General features: G+C 52.8%; 6 protein-coding genes across 6 annotated transcripts; 4 read left to right on the top strand and 2 right to left on the bottom strand.

Annotated features, from left to right (window-relative positions):
- Positions 1–119: 119 nt before the first annotated feature.
- On the top strand, positions 120–3,074 carry BO80DRAFT_373627 (Nop53-domain-containing protein). Its single transcript, XM_025716569.1, has 5 exons — positions 120–301; positions 369–1,325; positions 1,382–1,594; positions 1,992–2,297; positions 2,369–3,074. Exons 1-5 carry the CDS (start codon positions 168–170, stop codon positions 2,973–2,975), a joined length of 2,217 nt encoding a protein of 738 aa, XP_025579444.1. The 5' UTR covers positions 120–167; the 3' UTR covers positions 2,976–3,074.
- A 154-nt stretch (positions 3,075–3,228) lies between these two features.
- BO80DRAFT_421756 (ribonuclease H2 subunit C) lies at positions 3,229–4,422 on the top strand. Its single transcript, XM_025718679.1, has 4 exons — positions 3,229–3,493; positions 3,547–3,624; positions 3,682–3,893; positions 3,943–4,422. Exons 1-4 carry the CDS (start codon positions 3,343–3,345, stop codon positions 3,982–3,984), a joined length of 483 nt encoding a protein of 160 aa, XP_025579443.1. The 5' UTR covers positions 3,229–3,342; the 3' UTR covers positions 3,985–4,422.
- A 110-nt stretch (positions 4,423–4,532) lies between these two features.
- BO80DRAFT_490723 (putative mRNA decapping hydrolase) lies at positions 4,533–5,706 on the top strand (the record flags this gene model as incomplete). Its single annotated transcript, XM_025723649.1, has 3 exons — positions 4,533–4,635; positions 4,734–5,396; positions 5,468–5,706. The coding sequence occupies exons 1-3, from the start codon at positions 4,560–4,562 to the stop codon at positions 5,704–5,706; spliced, it is 978 nt and encodes a 325-aa protein (XP_025579442.1). The 5' UTR covers positions 4,533–4,559.
- Positions 5,707–6,036: 330 nt separating this feature from the next.
- BO80DRAFT_452036 (ubiquitin carboxyl-terminal hydrolase) lies at positions 6,037–6,840 on the top strand (the record flags this gene model as incomplete). Its single annotated transcript, XM_025721927.1, has 2 exons — positions 6,037–6,085; positions 6,140–6,840. The coding sequence occupies 2 exons, from the start codon at positions 6,037–6,039 to the stop codon at positions 6,838–6,840; spliced, it is 750 nt and encodes a 249-aa protein (XP_025579441.1).
- A 4-nt stretch (positions 6,841–6,844) lies between these two features.
- Positions 6,845–8,606, bottom strand: BO80DRAFT_177509 (MT-A70 family). The gene has a single exon (XM_025713986.1). The coding sequence runs from the start codon at positions 8,461–8,463 to the stop codon at positions 6,958–6,960; it is 1,506 nt and encodes a 501-aa protein (XP_025579440.1). The 5' UTR covers positions 8,464–8,606; the 3' UTR covers positions 6,845–6,957.
- A 425-nt stretch (positions 8,607–9,031) lies between these two features.
- BO80DRAFT_177483 (putative RNA binding protein Jsn1) lies at positions 9,032–13,347 on the bottom strand. Its single transcript, XM_025713985.1, has 2 exons — positions 12,628–13,347; positions 9,032–12,554 (listed from the first exon to the last, which is right to left on the bottom strand). Exons 1-2 carry the CDS (start codon positions 12,864–12,866, stop codon positions 9,200–9,202), a joined length of 3,594 nt encoding a protein of 1,197 aa, XP_025579439.1. The 5' UTR covers positions 12,867–13,347; the 3' UTR covers positions 9,032–9,199.
- Positions 13,348–14,614: the final 1,267 nt, after the last annotated feature.

The following is a 14,614-nucleotide window of genomic DNA, read 5'->3' as shown; positions in this document are numbered from 1 at the left end:
ATAGGCGCGCAGAGCCTTAGCGCGGCAACCGCACTAGCTTCGCCCCGCGGAGTCTTACGTAAGCGGGTCCAGAATTTTGGTTGGAATATTCAAAAATTAGTACGCCGAAAAAAGATCAATACCAACAAGAGTACTCTACGTTGAACATTTTCGGTAGAGTCTTCGAAATGTCTGACCCCGTCGGTGCGCCAAAGCAATACAAGCAGCCTTCTCGCAAAGGCAAGAAGGCCTGGCGCAAAAACGTCGATATCGACGAGGTCCAGGAAGGCCTCCGGGTTTTGAAGGAAGAAGAGATCAAAGGGTATGGATTGGCCTACATTTCTGCCGATATCTGCGGCGATGAGCTAATTCCTGTTATTATTCATTAGTGGTCTTTTGTCAGAGAAGCCGTCCGATGAACTCTTCGTGATCGACACAAAAGGTTCAGCCGAGATCCGTGATGCCTATCGCAAGAAGCACAAGCCGTTGAAGTCGGAAGAGATTCTGGCACAAAGATCCGCTATCCCAGGAGTGGACACCCGGAAGCGCGTCAACTCTAAGGTTACCGACGGAGTTATCGAGCCGAAAAACAAGCGTCAGAAGAGCGATTGGGTTACACGGAAAGACTGGCTGCGCTTGAAGCAGGTCGCTAAGGAAGGAAACCCGGTTAACAAGCCTGCCGGAGATGCCCTTTACGACCCATGGGGAGACGTTGAAGATGCCGCCCCCGTGGTCGATCCTAAGTTCGACTTCTTGGAGAAGCCCAAGCCTAAGGTGGAACCTGTGACCCTGAAGCAGGCTCCGATTTCACTCGCTGCCAATGGCAAGCCCATCCCTGCGGTCGGTAAGCCTAATGCTGGTACAAGTTATAACCCGACGTTTGAAGACTGGGATCGACTGCTGCAGGAGCACGGAGAGAAGGCGGTTGAGGCTGAGAAGAAGCGCCTGGAGGAGGAGCGTAAGGAAGAGGAGAGACAGCGCATGATCGCTGAAGCCAAGGACGATGACGGCCAGGTGCGGTCGGATGATGAGAGCGCTTGGGAAGGGTTCGAAAGCGAGTACGAGAAGCCCGAGTGGCTAAACAAGAAGCGTCCGGAGCGGAAGACGAAGACACAGAGGAACAAGATCAAAAGGCGCAAGGAAGCAGAGAGGCAAGCCAAATGGGAAGCGCAGATGCAGAAGAAACAGAACCAGGTCATACAATCCAATGCTGCCGCCATTGGGATTCAAGAAGCAGAGTTTGATCTTGCTGAGCAATCAGAAGGCAGCTCCTCTGATGCTGATGAGAGCTCTGAGGAGGGCGATGATACTGCTCTGCGCCGGAGACCTCTTGGTGGAAAGCTATAGTAAGTGTTTCCACTTTTTCTTATATGTTTTACTGGCTTGCTGATTCAATCTCTAGTGCTCCCGAGAAGCGTCTGGAGGTTGTGTTGCCGGATGAACTCCAGGACTCGCTGCGTCTGCTTAAGCCTGAGGGCAATTTGCTCGATGACCGATTCCGCACGTTGGTGGTCCAGGGTAAGCTGGAGTCTCGCAAACCGGTAACCCAGGCGAAGAAGCCCAAGAGAAAGATCACGGAGAAGTGGGCTTACAAGGACTTCAAGGTCCCGGGTCTGTAAATAAATTCCCTTTTGGCGTTTCCTTGTGTCGGTTCTTCCAAGATAGATTTCACGTAATATGGGCTAGTGCTGGACATAGAAAAGTTTGTATGAGCCTTAAGTTAAATCCATGAACTTTGATGACATCGCCTCGTTCCTTCAGGCCAACAGAGTCTACATATGCTACCCTCCGCCCGTTGAGCAACAATATATAGATAGTTGCAGCGTTCGAGACTTGCAAGTGGACCCCGCCGAAATTTTAGCGCGGATTGTTAAGGTTGCTTTTGGAAAGTTGCCGGGCCAGTCTCCGCAGCACCCATCTTTTTTCTCGGGTCCCTTTTAGATTCTCAGACCCCCCTCACCATGCAATAGTGTGAGACCTGTCACTGGAATGGACTTGAAAAACCTCTCCAGTAATTGGAAGAAACTCCAGGGGACGCTAAAAAAGGATAGTGTCTCCGCTACGAAACGGAAGTCGTCGGACCGCGAGACGCAGAATGGTGTGGTGAAGAAACGGAAAACAGAGACTGTCGAAGGGAAACGGAAACTCGAACGACCACAGATTGCACTGAAGAGGAAAAGAATGTCGCAGAACGGTACAGATGGAGGCGAGGATGGCGCCCAGGAAACTACCAAGAAGACTACATCTCGGAGGAATTCTACCGCCGCTGTTGCGGTTGCGGAGACGAAGCCGAAGGTCAATGAGGGCCGTTCAACTACGTTAGTATCCCCTCTTGCTGTTACTTTCTAGGGGGCTGTCTATTCTGGACTGGTATCTGATATTCGCCTAGTACGGAACTAGGTAAATACGTTGCGATGGATTGCGAAATGGTGGGCGTTGGCCCGAACCCCGATCACGACTCCGCTCTGGCGCGGGTCAGTATTGTCAACTTCAATGGCGACCAAGTATACGACTCCTACGTGAGACCTAAAGAAATGGTTACCGACTGGCGGACACACGTCAGCGGCATACTTCCGAAGCACATGGTGGAAGCGCGAACACTCGAGCAGGTCCAGAAAGACGTCACGAACATTCTCGACGGGCGAATACTTGTGGGACATGCAGTCAGCAACGACTTGGATGCTCTTCTTTTGAGCCATCCCAAGCGTGACATTAGAGACACCAGCAAACATGCCCCGTACAGGAAGATCGCTGGCGGTGGCTCTCCGAAATTGAAGATTCTGGCTTCGGAGTTCCTTGGTTTAAACATCCAGGACGGTGCGCATTCCAGTGTGGAAGATGCTAGGGCTACGATGCTTCTCTACCGACGAGACAAGGAGACTTTCGAGCGAGAACACCTCAAGAAATGGCCGGTGCGAGTAGTGGTCGAAAAGAAGGAGGATGGAGAGGATCAGAAGAAAAAGAAAAAGAAGAAGAAGAAGACCCGCAAGAGGTGATTCGGTTTCTTGGATGCAATGGCTGGTTCTGTTTGATATACCCCAAGTTCATGAGTTGAAGGATATCTATAGAGAATACACAAGTATATAGAGTTTTGGAGCATATATATTCTTCATGGCAGAAGTTGTGGTCATGTACATCTCGTAGTAAATGTACATCGTTCCGCCCCGGCCAGTTGGCACTTAAGCGGACCGCGGAATGAACCGCTTTTTCGCGACTACGCGTCGCGTTCCTGTTCCATCCTTGCGGCATCACTATTCAACATCTCCGATCCAATAACAGGACCAACTACACGGCATCCTCGAGCAACATACTATTTCCAAATCCTCCGCTGACCATTCTACAATTCCCCCACTATTTATCAATATGTTCGCCATCCAACCAGCCCAGAAATCTTCCTCCAACAACGAAACATCAACCGATCAATTCACCCCCAACATCCTCCCCTGTCGCATCCACCACGATGGCCCGGTCGAGTCATTAAAACGCTACTGGACACCTGTATCTGATGAGAACGGTAAATACCAGGCACCCCATGCCATAATTTTTCCTGCATACTCACAATCGCAGACCAAAACCAGCAAACGGCCTACTTCCGCGGCCGGAAGCTAAGAGGCCGCCGAGTCGCAATCCCCGAAGGCTACGAGGGTGAGTTGTGCCCCAGATAACCATCCTACCTAAACAACATACTAAAGCATTAATCAGGCGTCGTCGCAACACCCACAGACCGTGTTATGCCCGCTACCCCGACGAGCGCGGACGTTGAAGTCGAGGAGGTTATACCCGAAGAGCCAGTCAAGATACTTGAGAAGCAAGGTACATTCGATGAGTTCGTGGTCTGGGGTCATGAATGGGTGCCCGCGGCAGATGACTCCTTTGTTAAGGGGGTAGAAGAGTGGATTAAGCTTGCTGAAGCGGTAGGTGAATCCTTTCTTGTGGATTGTGCTTAGGCTAATGGTGGATTAGATGCACACTACCCCCAGCAGTGAGAAGAAAGATTCTACTTGAGCGAGTCGATATTGCGGACCATAGAAGCTCATGATGAGGGTTGCTGCATACAACTATATTCCTTCACCGTTCAGTCGATTGCTCAAATGGCTTCGTCGGTACATAGGTCTCTTCAGACAGTCTCCCGCCAAATGCGTCTCACGCTGGAGCAATGCCATATCTGCCGATAGTATTCGATTCCGGTGCGGACAGAATTGATGCTAGAGGCTATGGTACAGACCCGGGGCGGGCTATAAGTTGCAGATGACGTCCAAGATCCGACGAGGGTACACTTTTGCCAGCTGCAATATTGGACATCTGGGAAAGGCTACCAACACGAACAGGAACTGGCATGGAAACGCCAGTGGCTAGCCGTGCGAGACCAGGAAGTTCCCTTAAGGAATTATCTCTCCACTGCCATATAGTTAGCTTCCATCCATAGAGCCAAGCCAATATCACCGTACTGTGCGATAGTGAAACCATAGATAAGGCTGACCGCCCACCGATTCTGCCGAAAGAAGTAGAAGATCTGGGGTAAAATCAACAACGCGCAACACTCTCATCCAACCCCATCACTCCTCAGCAAAACCCTCAACATGAGCACCAACGACTCAAAACCCACGCCCGAGGCCCTCATCTCGAAATTCGAGGTAAGCCGGCTCCTCAAACAAGGCAAGCCACCGTCCCCTCTTACTGAACTCCCACCCCTCCATCACCCCTCCCTCCACCCCTCTACACAGCACGGCCACTAACCCAACCACCACCCCCAGACCAGAATGGCCGCCGCATCGCCATCCTCGGCACAATCAACAACCAACAAGGCATTCTAACCGCCGAACGGGCAGCCTTCGCCACCGAAACCCCCGAAGCTCTATCCGCCTTCCACGCCGCAATCACCCAAGTCCAGAACCTCGGCGACAACGACATCTACAGATGGTACCTAGCCTCCTCGAGCTCCGGCCCAGGGAGCCAACAACCACCGGACCTCAAACTCAACCTCATCTGGCCTTGCACGGACCAACACATCAAGAAATACTCCGAGCAGGTGGTGCGGATGGTCACCGAGACGCCGGGGATTTATCGCGACCATGTGCGTCCGTATATGAGCGCCAAACGGGAGGAAGGGAGGTTGAACTGGGTGTTTAATATTCTGGAGGGTCGAACGGAGCAGGAGGATGTGATTTTGAGGGACAAGGGGAGTGGGAATGAAGAGGAGGAAGGGTTCTTAGTGTTGCCGGATTTGAACTGGGATCGGAAGACGATGGGGTCGTTGCATTTGTTGGCCCTGGTCCTTAGACGGGATATTTGGTCGTTGAGGGATCTGAAGAAGAAACATGTCCCCTGGTTGAAGTATCTCAGGGAGAGGTTGTTGGAGGATTTGGTCAAGGTGTATCCCCAGCTTGAGACGGATCAGTTGAAGCTTTATGTGCATTGTGAGTTTTGTCCCTGTTCTATGGTGTTTGGGTTGGGTTGGATTGCTGATTAGTTTACTTGGGGTGCTTAGACCAGCCGACGTATTATCATTTCCATATTCATGTGGTCAATGTGATGTTGGAGGCGGGGGCCACTCAGGCTACTGGGAAGGCGTTCGGGTTGGAGAATATCATCTCGCAGTTGGAGACGCTGGAGGGGAATGAAGAGACTGGCATGGCAGATGTCAGCTTGACTTATTATCTGGGTGAGGCCAGTGAGCTGTGGTCGAATGTGTTTGGGCCGTTGAAGAGGGGGGAGAAGCCGCTGTAGATTTGATACGGTAGATTATGGTAGACGCTAGACGCGTTGAATGATGAGTTACGATTATGCGGAATGGTCGGACGTAAGATCTTGTTGTGTATAGGTATGGATCTCTCCCCTGATGGCAGTCTACATCGTGTATCTCCGTGGAGGTCGATCTATATCGGCGGGCCGGCCGTTTCCTAGACCCCGCAACACCGACGTCAACCCCTCACGGCTCCATCCATCCACTCGACTTTCTTCACTTCCACTACTTCCCTCCCCTCACTCACCTACACTACTCACCATCAACGATCAACGATAATACCCAACCCCACAAGCAGCCTAACAACCACCACAATGAGCGACCCCGACGCCCCTCAAACCAACAAGGCCTTCGTGCCTCTCGGTAACCCCTCCCCTCCACAAAAGCACCTCACCAAACCAAAACTAACACACCCAGAAAACAATCCCGAAGTAATGACCCACCTCGTCCGCCAACTCGGTCTCTCCCCCGCCATCGGCTTCACGGACGTCTGGTCAATCGACAGCCCCGACCTACTAGCCTTCGTCCCGCGTCCCTCCTACGCCCTCCTCCTCGTCTTCCCCGTCTCCCAAGCCTACGAATCTGCCCGCATCTCCGAAGATACTCCGCTCCCAGAATACACCGGCTCCGGCCCCTCAGAGCCCGTGATGTGGTTCAAGCAAACGATCCGGAACGCGTGCGGGCTGATCGGACTTCTGCATGCGGTGTCGAACGGCGCGCCCCGGAAGCATGTCACGCCTGGGTCGGATCTAGATGCGCTGTTAAGGGAGGCGGAGGGGCTGGCGCCGATACAGAGGGCGGATTTGTTGTATGAGAGTAAGGCGTTGGAGAGTGCGCATGCGGGTGCGGCACGGTTGGGGGATACGGAGGCGCCGCAGGCGGAGGATGCGGTGGATTTGCATTTTGTGGCGTTTGTGAAGGGTGAGGATGGCCGGTTGTGGGAGTTAGATGGGAGGAGGAAGGGGCCGTTGGAGAGAGGGGTTTTGGGTGAGGATGAGGATGCCTTGAGTGAGAGGGCGTTGGAGTTGGGGGTGAGGAGGTTTTTGGAGATTGAGAAGAAGAGTGGGAATCCGGATGTGAGGTTCAGTTTGGTTAGTTTGGGGGAGGTCTTTGATTAGAGCGCGGAAGTGCATGTTGTATTCGTATACCCGATTAGGTTATGGTAGATTGAAGCTGGGGGAAGGTTGCGCGCTGGGTGGATATGGATTTTGAGGGTATCTGTATGAGTATAATCCTCACTTGTCGTCGTCAACCCACCATTCCTCTGAATTGAATTTGAGAACGTCATCTCCGCAGGCCCACCATCCAGCTGTGAGGTTGCGTGCAAAGACCTCCAGAGCAGAGTATGGCATGCGATCACCTGCCGGAGAGCTGAAAAACATCCTCTCGAAGAGTTCCTTCAGGTTAGGCTTCCGTGAGTGCACATCAGGAACAGCCGCAACGACCCTCCTGGTTATAGCTCCCTTACCATCACCAGTCTGAGTCGCATGTTGCACTCTCTTCCCTATAACAAGAATTTCATACGGTTTCCGCCATAGCCCTCCCAGCGCCGAGATTGGTCTTCCGTCCGTGGTCGTCTTGAGCCATACCCATTCTTCGTAGACAACAAGCCCCGCACCCTGCATGGCATCATAGGCTGCCTTTCGTGCCTTTGCAGAGTTGGTGATCCAGATCGCTGCCATCGAGCTTTGGGCATCGTTCTGTAGATGCTCCCCAGTATCTCCTCTTTCAGAGGCATCCGCGGACGAAATAGAATCCTCTCGCAAGTACACCTGTAGGATATCACATAGACGCCGCGTAAGAAGTTCCCAGCCCAGATAAGACTGCGTCTGGTAATGGCCACTGCGACGAACGGAGCGGTTTGTCCACGGCGGATCAAGGAGGATGAGATTGAACTTCTGTTCCGAAGAGAGACCAGGAATGGGATCGACTTGCGTGATAGATTCAGATATCGGGATCCTGCAACGCAGGAAATGTGACAGCGGGGGCACATAGAATGAATGATAATGATATGAGCGTTCTTGCTCAGATATCTGCTCATCATCGGGGTTCGAGCCCAGATGGTCTGTTCTCGATTGACACCGTATCTGCACTGTCGCTGGCTCAGAAGACGTGTTTTTGACCACGGCATTAGAAAGTTCGGACATGCTTTCAAAGGCGTTTGCGCCAGGTGACAGGATTAATGGCGGGTTGCCTATATCTGAAAGAGCAGAGTCCGACTCAGTCCAGTCTGAGCTAGATCCCTGACCTACAGTCCACTCTGGACATGTGCTATCGCTGCTTTGCCAGGCACTCCTTTTCCTTTTTCCTGGTTGAATCTGCTCATCATGTGCCGCATTACCTGGACCATCTGGTGCATCGCTCGCTGTCAATATACGAGGCAAGCACCAGTCGAGTCCGACTTGGAATGCCTCCTGGAGCTCCGATAATTTTTCCGCCACGAGCGGCTCGATGTCTGAGTGGAAATGCCGTTCGGCGAGCGGGATCCTCTCTAGAACTCTTGCCCGTGCGGCCTCAGACTTGGGCTCCGTTGATGGCGGATAAGGCTCCCTCGGGGGTGCTGAAGAAAGTAGGATACTTTTGCCTAGATTACTTGAGGCAGAGGCATAAGTGTCTGAAAGGGGTGGTGGCGGCGAGGTTTGTCCAGGCAGCACCTGTGCAAGCGCAATGGAGCTGGGGATATCAACCACAAAGGCGGTGGCACTGGGGTTTTCGTAAAGGATTGAAGACTTCGGGATCATTGTCACTCATGGTTGGCCCCAGAGCTTGCGTTGACTTAAGAGTTAAGAGCACATGTAACGGTCCGAGTTTGCGGGAAGGACAGTGATGGAAGGTTGCCCGAGACCTGGGGACATTGCAAAGCCACCATCCTTGCCCAAACTCGACTACAGCTTTCTTAGAAGAATCTTCATGGCAACCCATTAATTATCTGATTAAACCGACTTTGTCGGTAATCCCAGGATCCGCGTATCCCAACTCCCAACCAGTGGAGCAGCTCAGTCTCAATCCCATGCAACGTGAAGACGGGTCATTCTCATCCCCTAATACACTCGACAGGAAGCACTCAAAAATGGCCAGTAAATAAGAATAAACAATACCATCGGTTCTCATATCCAACAGAATTAAGGCAGCGCAACGCATAACCAAACCACAAGGTGGCAAAAATCACTTGAATGCTTATTGACAAAAGGCAACACCACTATGCTCTCAGATAAACACAAATCGCAACACTTTTTTCTCATCTCATGCCTTCTTCCTCCGTTTCCAAGACGATCCAGCGTCGGTCTAGGTGTGACAAGGGGGTCATTTCGTGCATATAGCCATACTACTCTCTGTATCCCGGAAATCGAAAAAAGGGTAAGGACAAAACTTTATACATCAGGTTGAAGTCAATGGCGAATTAAACAGTTATAAGAGAGCCTCAATGCTGGAGGTCAACCCGCATTAGCCTCGTTCACGCAGGCAAGCTGCATGCTCTCACATGTGCTGGGGATGACTCACACGTCCACGTCGTCCCCCAGCAGGCTGTGTCTGAGCGGGCTGTGCTTGGGAATAGAACTGGGAAGGATATTGATACATCTGAGCGGAGCTCATGACAGGGCTGAATTGCTGAGGAGCATAGGCAGGCTGGTTCATCATAGAGCCGGGGTTGATCTGGCCAGGACCTCCGCCCAAAGGAGCAGCTGGGGTCTGCAGGGACCGAAGATTATCCGCCGCAGGCGTTCCAGCCGGGTACCCAAATCCGGAGTTTCCCAGGCTCGGATATAGGCCTGACGGCGAAAGACCTCGTGATTGAGCCGCTAAATAAGCTTGATACTGGATTTGCTGCTGGGTCAGAGGTAGTAAGGGATCCTGGCCGAAGCCCGTACCATTGACTCCGACTCCGCCAACTCCATTTAGAGGGTTGATACCACTGGCAGAACCAAGGCCGTTCATTCCATTGATGCTGTAAGGGTCAAATGGAGAAGCGTTTGGCTGCTGTTCAGGAGCAACGGGTCTGGGAGCGTCCAGACTTTGGCCAAGCATGGTCGGGAACTGTGCGCCATATTGTCTTTCCATGGAAGGCTGAGCACCGTAGTTCGATGCTGCCTGCCGTGAAGTAGGACGATGCTGTTGTTTTTCCGCGCCAGCGTGATCACGCCCGTGGTGATTATCACGAGCGCCTCCCCGAGAAGACAAGCCAACTTCGTCCATCAAGCGCTTGTACCCTTGACTGGGAGTCGCCTTAAGTTTGGTGAGGACCTTGGATACATTCTTCACAACTTCTGCGCGCATCGATTCGTCAAAGAATGGTGTGGTGAGAACCTTGAAGATCAGCGTCGCTCCTGATGTCTGGTCGCTCAGAATCTTCTCCAGGACCTCATCACCTGGGCTGAAGAACAGAGCCTTCAACACAATCTCACGGGCGTCCGGTTCGTTACGCTGGTTGATCACCTTCAGGACGGTAAGGTAGGCAACCTTGTGGGTGCAAAGATGCACAAGGTGAGGAACCAGCCGCGGTGCAAGCACAGTACGGCGCCGGGGGAAAGTGCACGTATCCAAGAACCAAGTCAGTAGCAAAGCCCCGTTAGCATTGGTTGCGAGTTGTACGCTGTGAAGAGCAATGGCTGCGGCAAGCATGCGCTGCTGATCCTTCGAGGCATGGTGGCTCTCAAGGCAGGCTCGCATGGCCCGGGCGCCGAAGCGGCCCTGGGCAATCTCCCACATCCGACTCAGCATGGTCTCGAAAATGAAGTCATTGAACGGAGTACCGAAACGAAGACAGCATTGAAGAACATAGTTTCCATACTGGTCGAGGAACAGCGGAACCGTGTATGGCCTGAGAGCATCAACGATCGCGTTCATCTGGTTCGGAGTCTTGGCGACATCGATGATCTTCTGTGCTGCCCAGGTTCCATTCTTATGGACGCCAATTTCGGCAAGGTGAGGTGCAATCGGGATGAGCATCTGCTCTTTCGTGGATTCCGAGCAGAATTCGAAGAGCTTCTGGACGACGGTGTTTCCGAGATAGTCCGACGAGAGTTCCGCAATTTCAGGAAGCATTGCTGCTGCAGTCTCCTCAATCTCCTGGACTGAGCAAGCTCCGTTGTCGATCCTCTTCCGGATATCGCGGAGACGCGGAGCATCGAACATCCTAGTCTGGCTGGGCTCAGAAATCGGAGGGATCTCGTCTTCGAAAGCATCGAAAGCAATGGCTCGATGGATACTAGCACTGATATTGTGTCCATCGTCTTCAGTAGCGCCGAAGTCTGTGACAATCTGCGCCATCTCGGGCTGGAGCTCAGGAAGGGAGGGAATCTGGGGAACATGGGTTCCACTCTCCGGCCTTACAATACCATCAGGCCCATTCATGTTCAGATCGGGTGTCGGAGACGACTGAGCTCCGTTGACGCCAGGCGTGCCGGTGGCAGAGGTACCAGGTACCTTGGCATATCCGATGCGGACAGGGCCCGCACCGGGGAAAATCTCCTTTCCGTTGAGAAGCGATTTGGCCTGGATGGCACTCTCGATGCGCTCGAAGTTGACAAAGCCACAGTTCTTGTGGGTCAACACGCGGGTAGACTCGATTTTGCCGTACAGGCTGAAGATCGCCTCCAAAGATGTGACAGTGGTAGAAACGGGGATGCTGCCAATCCACAAGGCACGAGTTGGGCCATCCTGATTGTTCTCGTCCGCCATCTCTCCGGATTGCCGCATGCCCATGTTAGTCCCGCTTCCACCCAAATGCATCAGCTGTACAGCTTCTGACAACTCATCGTATTCTCCACCTTCCGCGATATTGAGGTCAGCGGCGCTGAAGCTGTTTTCAAGTCGGGATGGAGTGGCCAGGTAATTACGAATTGACGAGCGCTGGGGAGGGGCCTCCAGAATCCCGGCGGTCCTGGCACGAGGCCGGCTGGCCGATGCGTGACTGGCAAATGCCTGTACAGCCAGGTTGTGTTGATGGATTTGAGCCTGGGTCGCAGCCAATTGGGCAGCTGTTGCAGCTGCAGAAGGCGTAACGGTTCCGGAAGGAAGTTGCGAATAGCGACTCTCATACTCCAAGTCCTCATCATCTGCGTACTTCTCTTTCGCGTTCACGGAATAAGACCGAATACGGCTGTTGTTCTTCATCATAGCTAGTTCCGCCAGTAGAGGGGGCAAAGTAGACTGTTGCTGTTGCTGCTGTTGCTGCTGCTGTTGGAGGAGCAGATCGACGGAGGGTCGCACGAGTGTGGCTCGTGCCTGTTGCGGGGTTTCCGCCAAGCCCAAGTAGTCCAGCGTTTTCACATCGGTATCAGCAAGTCCATCTCTGGAGAAAGAGGAGTGGCTGGGAGAAGCAGGTCCTTCGGAAGAGCGAATACTTGTCAGTGTCGTGGCGCGATCACGCCCAGTTGCCCAGCTGGTAGAAAACAAAGACGGTCCGAATGGACCAGACGATCCCAAGAAGTTCGCTCTCTGTGGCATCGAACCAGCTCGGAGGCGGGAGAGGGAACCTGCGCTGCTTCCACCAGCAGTGGTTGCAGTCTTTGCGCTTGTGTCGATACCGGAAACGCCGGATGGACGAAAAGGGCTAGTTGACGGCGTAGGGCGGGAGGTCTGGGGCATGTACGGTTGTTGCAGGTTCACCTCGTTCGGCGCACCAACAGGGGAAAATCTCGAGGGAACAGTGCCAGCCCTTGCTCTCCGGGCAGGGCTGTTGATAGAGCCGCTGGAGGTAGGCACCAAGTCCGGAAACCCTTCTTGACTTGGAGACTCAGGGATGTTTTCACGGAGAGGAGTAGAATGACCGCTGGTCGGGGGTCCCCAGATACTGGGCGAAACGCCTTCCTCTGCTTGGATCTCTCGCGCACTAGTATGGTAGATAACAGGCGTCAGCTGGCGGAAACCGAAGGAGAGCACCTCATGAGTATAATGCTGCTTACCGTTTAGAGTATAAACGAGCCCCAAGTTCATGAGAAGGGGATCCAGCCCCTAGCCTCGCGCCACCAATCGAGCCTGCGGCACCATTCAGGACATTTGATGAGCCAAATGGCGACTTGATGACAGAAGACGCAGTGAGGTCACTTGGAGAGCTACGCCCCGTACTGGTCCCAGACATTGGTTGAGTAGTAGGGATATAATTGAGGTTCATGTGACCATCCGGTCGTGAAACAGGGAGCATTATGAGTTATTTCCCTCCACCTCGAACGAAGGCGGACACCGAACACCTCGTGTATGAATATGAGAAATGCAAAGCAGTTGTCCAGTCGGTAAATATGCTGCTCAATCGGAGGTTTGCCTCACGAGAACCATGTGTCAGTCCCGTCTTAAGAGAATCAAATGGCAATGTTTATTCTCCAACCCAGCAAAAACGGGTATATAGATCAATGGACGTGGCTCTTGACGCTCGAGGAAACCGGCGTTCTGTGTGTTCAGGCGCGAGTGGATGTGCTCGTGGCGGGGTTGTCGAAGGACTGGGTCCAAATGAATACGTAAGCTTGAACGAGCACAGATGTGTTCGGGATTCGGGAATGAGACGAAGTCGATGGAAAAGCTGTCGATAAGAGGTCCGTTATGCGTCAAGGCCGGTCAGGGAAGATGATCTTTGGACTGGTGTCCACTGTCTGTCCAGGTTCAACTGCCACGATCCACCGTAGTAATTAGGTCTTGACTATTCGAAAATATCACTAATCCACAGGGACCCGCTCGAAAAGACCGTACGGACACGAGTGAATTGCCTAGGCAGGAGGTCGAGCGAGGGGGCGAAGGAAAGGAACGCGGCGGTCGTAGTAGTGTACGGGGAAAGCCGAAAGGGTTGACTCTAAGGTGGCTGGAATAAATTGCGCGGCCTCGGGCAGAAGCCAGAAAAAGATACAAGAATGGAAAAGACCGACGATGGGCGACACTAAAAGGGATACTGGATTGAAGGATTACTCAAAGAGAAGAGATTGGGGGAGGGGGTGCGGAGGGAGGTAAGACAGGAAAGGGGGCATGAAAGGAGGAAGCGTAAGAAAGAGATAGATGGCGGTGGGTGTGAAGAAGAGTAGCTGCTCCTGCGCGGAGGGAAAAGGTAAAAGGTGGAAAAGAGACTTCGAGAGAAGGAGAAAGGCGGTTGGAGCTCTCAGGTTGCCGGATCCCGGGGGGCATGTCATATCCACTCGTCTGGTTGGTCGGTCGGATTCAACCATTTCCCATTGATTCGGGTGAACAAATAATATCAGCGATACTCCGTATACTGCCCCTTTCTAAGCACATCGGTGTCTCGTTTTTTTGGGTCACATTTGGTTCATCCAGTATGGTCTTCTTGTTGGTGAAGGAATCCTGCCATCCCCATCCTCATCCCTTGGTGCTCGTGCCCACTGCCCAACTGACGATCAACCATTTCGTGCTGCGCTTGCTCGAACCCCGGGAGGGGGGCCAGTCACTCGGTTCGGTTCGATCGATCCCCTCCTGATCCCGATTTTGGAGATGCTTCTAAATAGCGCAATCATCCTCAGGTTTCCACAATCCCACACTCGACTTCTGGAATGAAGGCTCCGTCGGAAATCTCGGATACTGTGTGCTATAGCTATTCTTCCCTAATATTCACGGCGTTGTTCTATATTTATATCGCCGCCACAGTGGCTACGTGTGCCTTTTTCTTGTGGTCTCTCCTCTCAAGTGTTGCGTAAATCTCCATGATTCTCAACGGGTGTCTAGTGCTAAAAGCGGAAAGAGATCAGGCCAGGTGGAGTCGAGGCTTGGATAACATCAACAATTCTGGTCACGGTCCAGCGACCCAGTGACCAGTAGACAGCCGAGCTGGCCACCCTTCTTGGTCCGAGACTGTTCTCCCCTCTTCAGTTTCGCTTCATCTTCAAAATGATTATGGATACTCATGACAGTCGTCAAGAGGCAGGGGTGCACTACAATTATGAAACGGGATGGTGT

This window comes from Aspergillus ibericus (genome assembly GCF_003184845.1).
Source record: "Aspergillus ibericus CBS 121593 unplaced genomic scaffold BO80scaffold_4, whole genome shotgun sequence".
Lineage (NCBI taxonomy): Eukaryota > Fungi > Ascomycota > Eurotiomycetes > Eurotiales > Aspergillaceae > Aspergillus > Aspergillus ibericus.
The sequence above is the reverse complement of the archived record's forward strand: the minus strand, read 5'-3'. Positions and strand labels throughout refer to the sequence as shown.

Excerpts from the sequence above, each read along its gene's own strand:
- BO80DRAFT_373627 (XM_025716569.1), top strand. The coding sequence starts at position 168 with ATGTCTGACCCCGTCGGTGCGCCAAAGCAATACAAGCAGCCTTCTCGC. Across the intron at positions 1,326-1,381 it reads CCTCTTGGTGGAAAGCTATA|TGCTCCCGAGAAGCGTCTGG; the intron begins GTAAGTGTTTCC and ends TTCAATCTCTAG. Across the intron at positions 1,595-1,991 it reads GACTTCAAGGTCCCGGGTCT|TAATTGGAAGAAACTCCAGG; the intron begins GTAAATAAATTC and ends AAACCTCTCCAG.
- BO80DRAFT_421756 (XM_025718679.1), top strand. The coding sequence starts at position 3,343 with ATGTTCGCCATCCAACCAGCCCAGAAATCTTCCTCCAACAACGAAACA. Across the intron at positions 3,625-3,681 it reads AATCCCCGAAGGCTACGAGG|GCGTCGTCGCAACACCCACA; the intron begins GTGAGTTGTGCC and ends AGCATTAATCAG. Across the intron at positions 3,894-3,942 it reads GGATTAAGCTTGCTGAAGCG|ATGCACACTACCCCCAGCAG; the intron begins GTAGGTGAATCC and ends ATGGTGGATTAG.
- BO80DRAFT_177509 (XM_025713986.1), bottom strand. The coding sequence starts at position 8,463 with ATGATCCCGAAGTCTTCAATCCTTTACGAAAACCCCAGTGCCACCGCC.
- BO80DRAFT_177483 (XM_025713985.1), bottom strand. The coding sequence starts at position 12,866 with ATGCTCCCTGTTTCACGACCGGATGGTCACATGAACCTCAATTATATC. Across the intron at positions 12,555-12,627 it reads GCTCGTTTATACTCTAAACG|TGCGCGAGAGATCCAAGCAG; the intron begins GTAAGCAGCATT and ends CTACCATACTAG.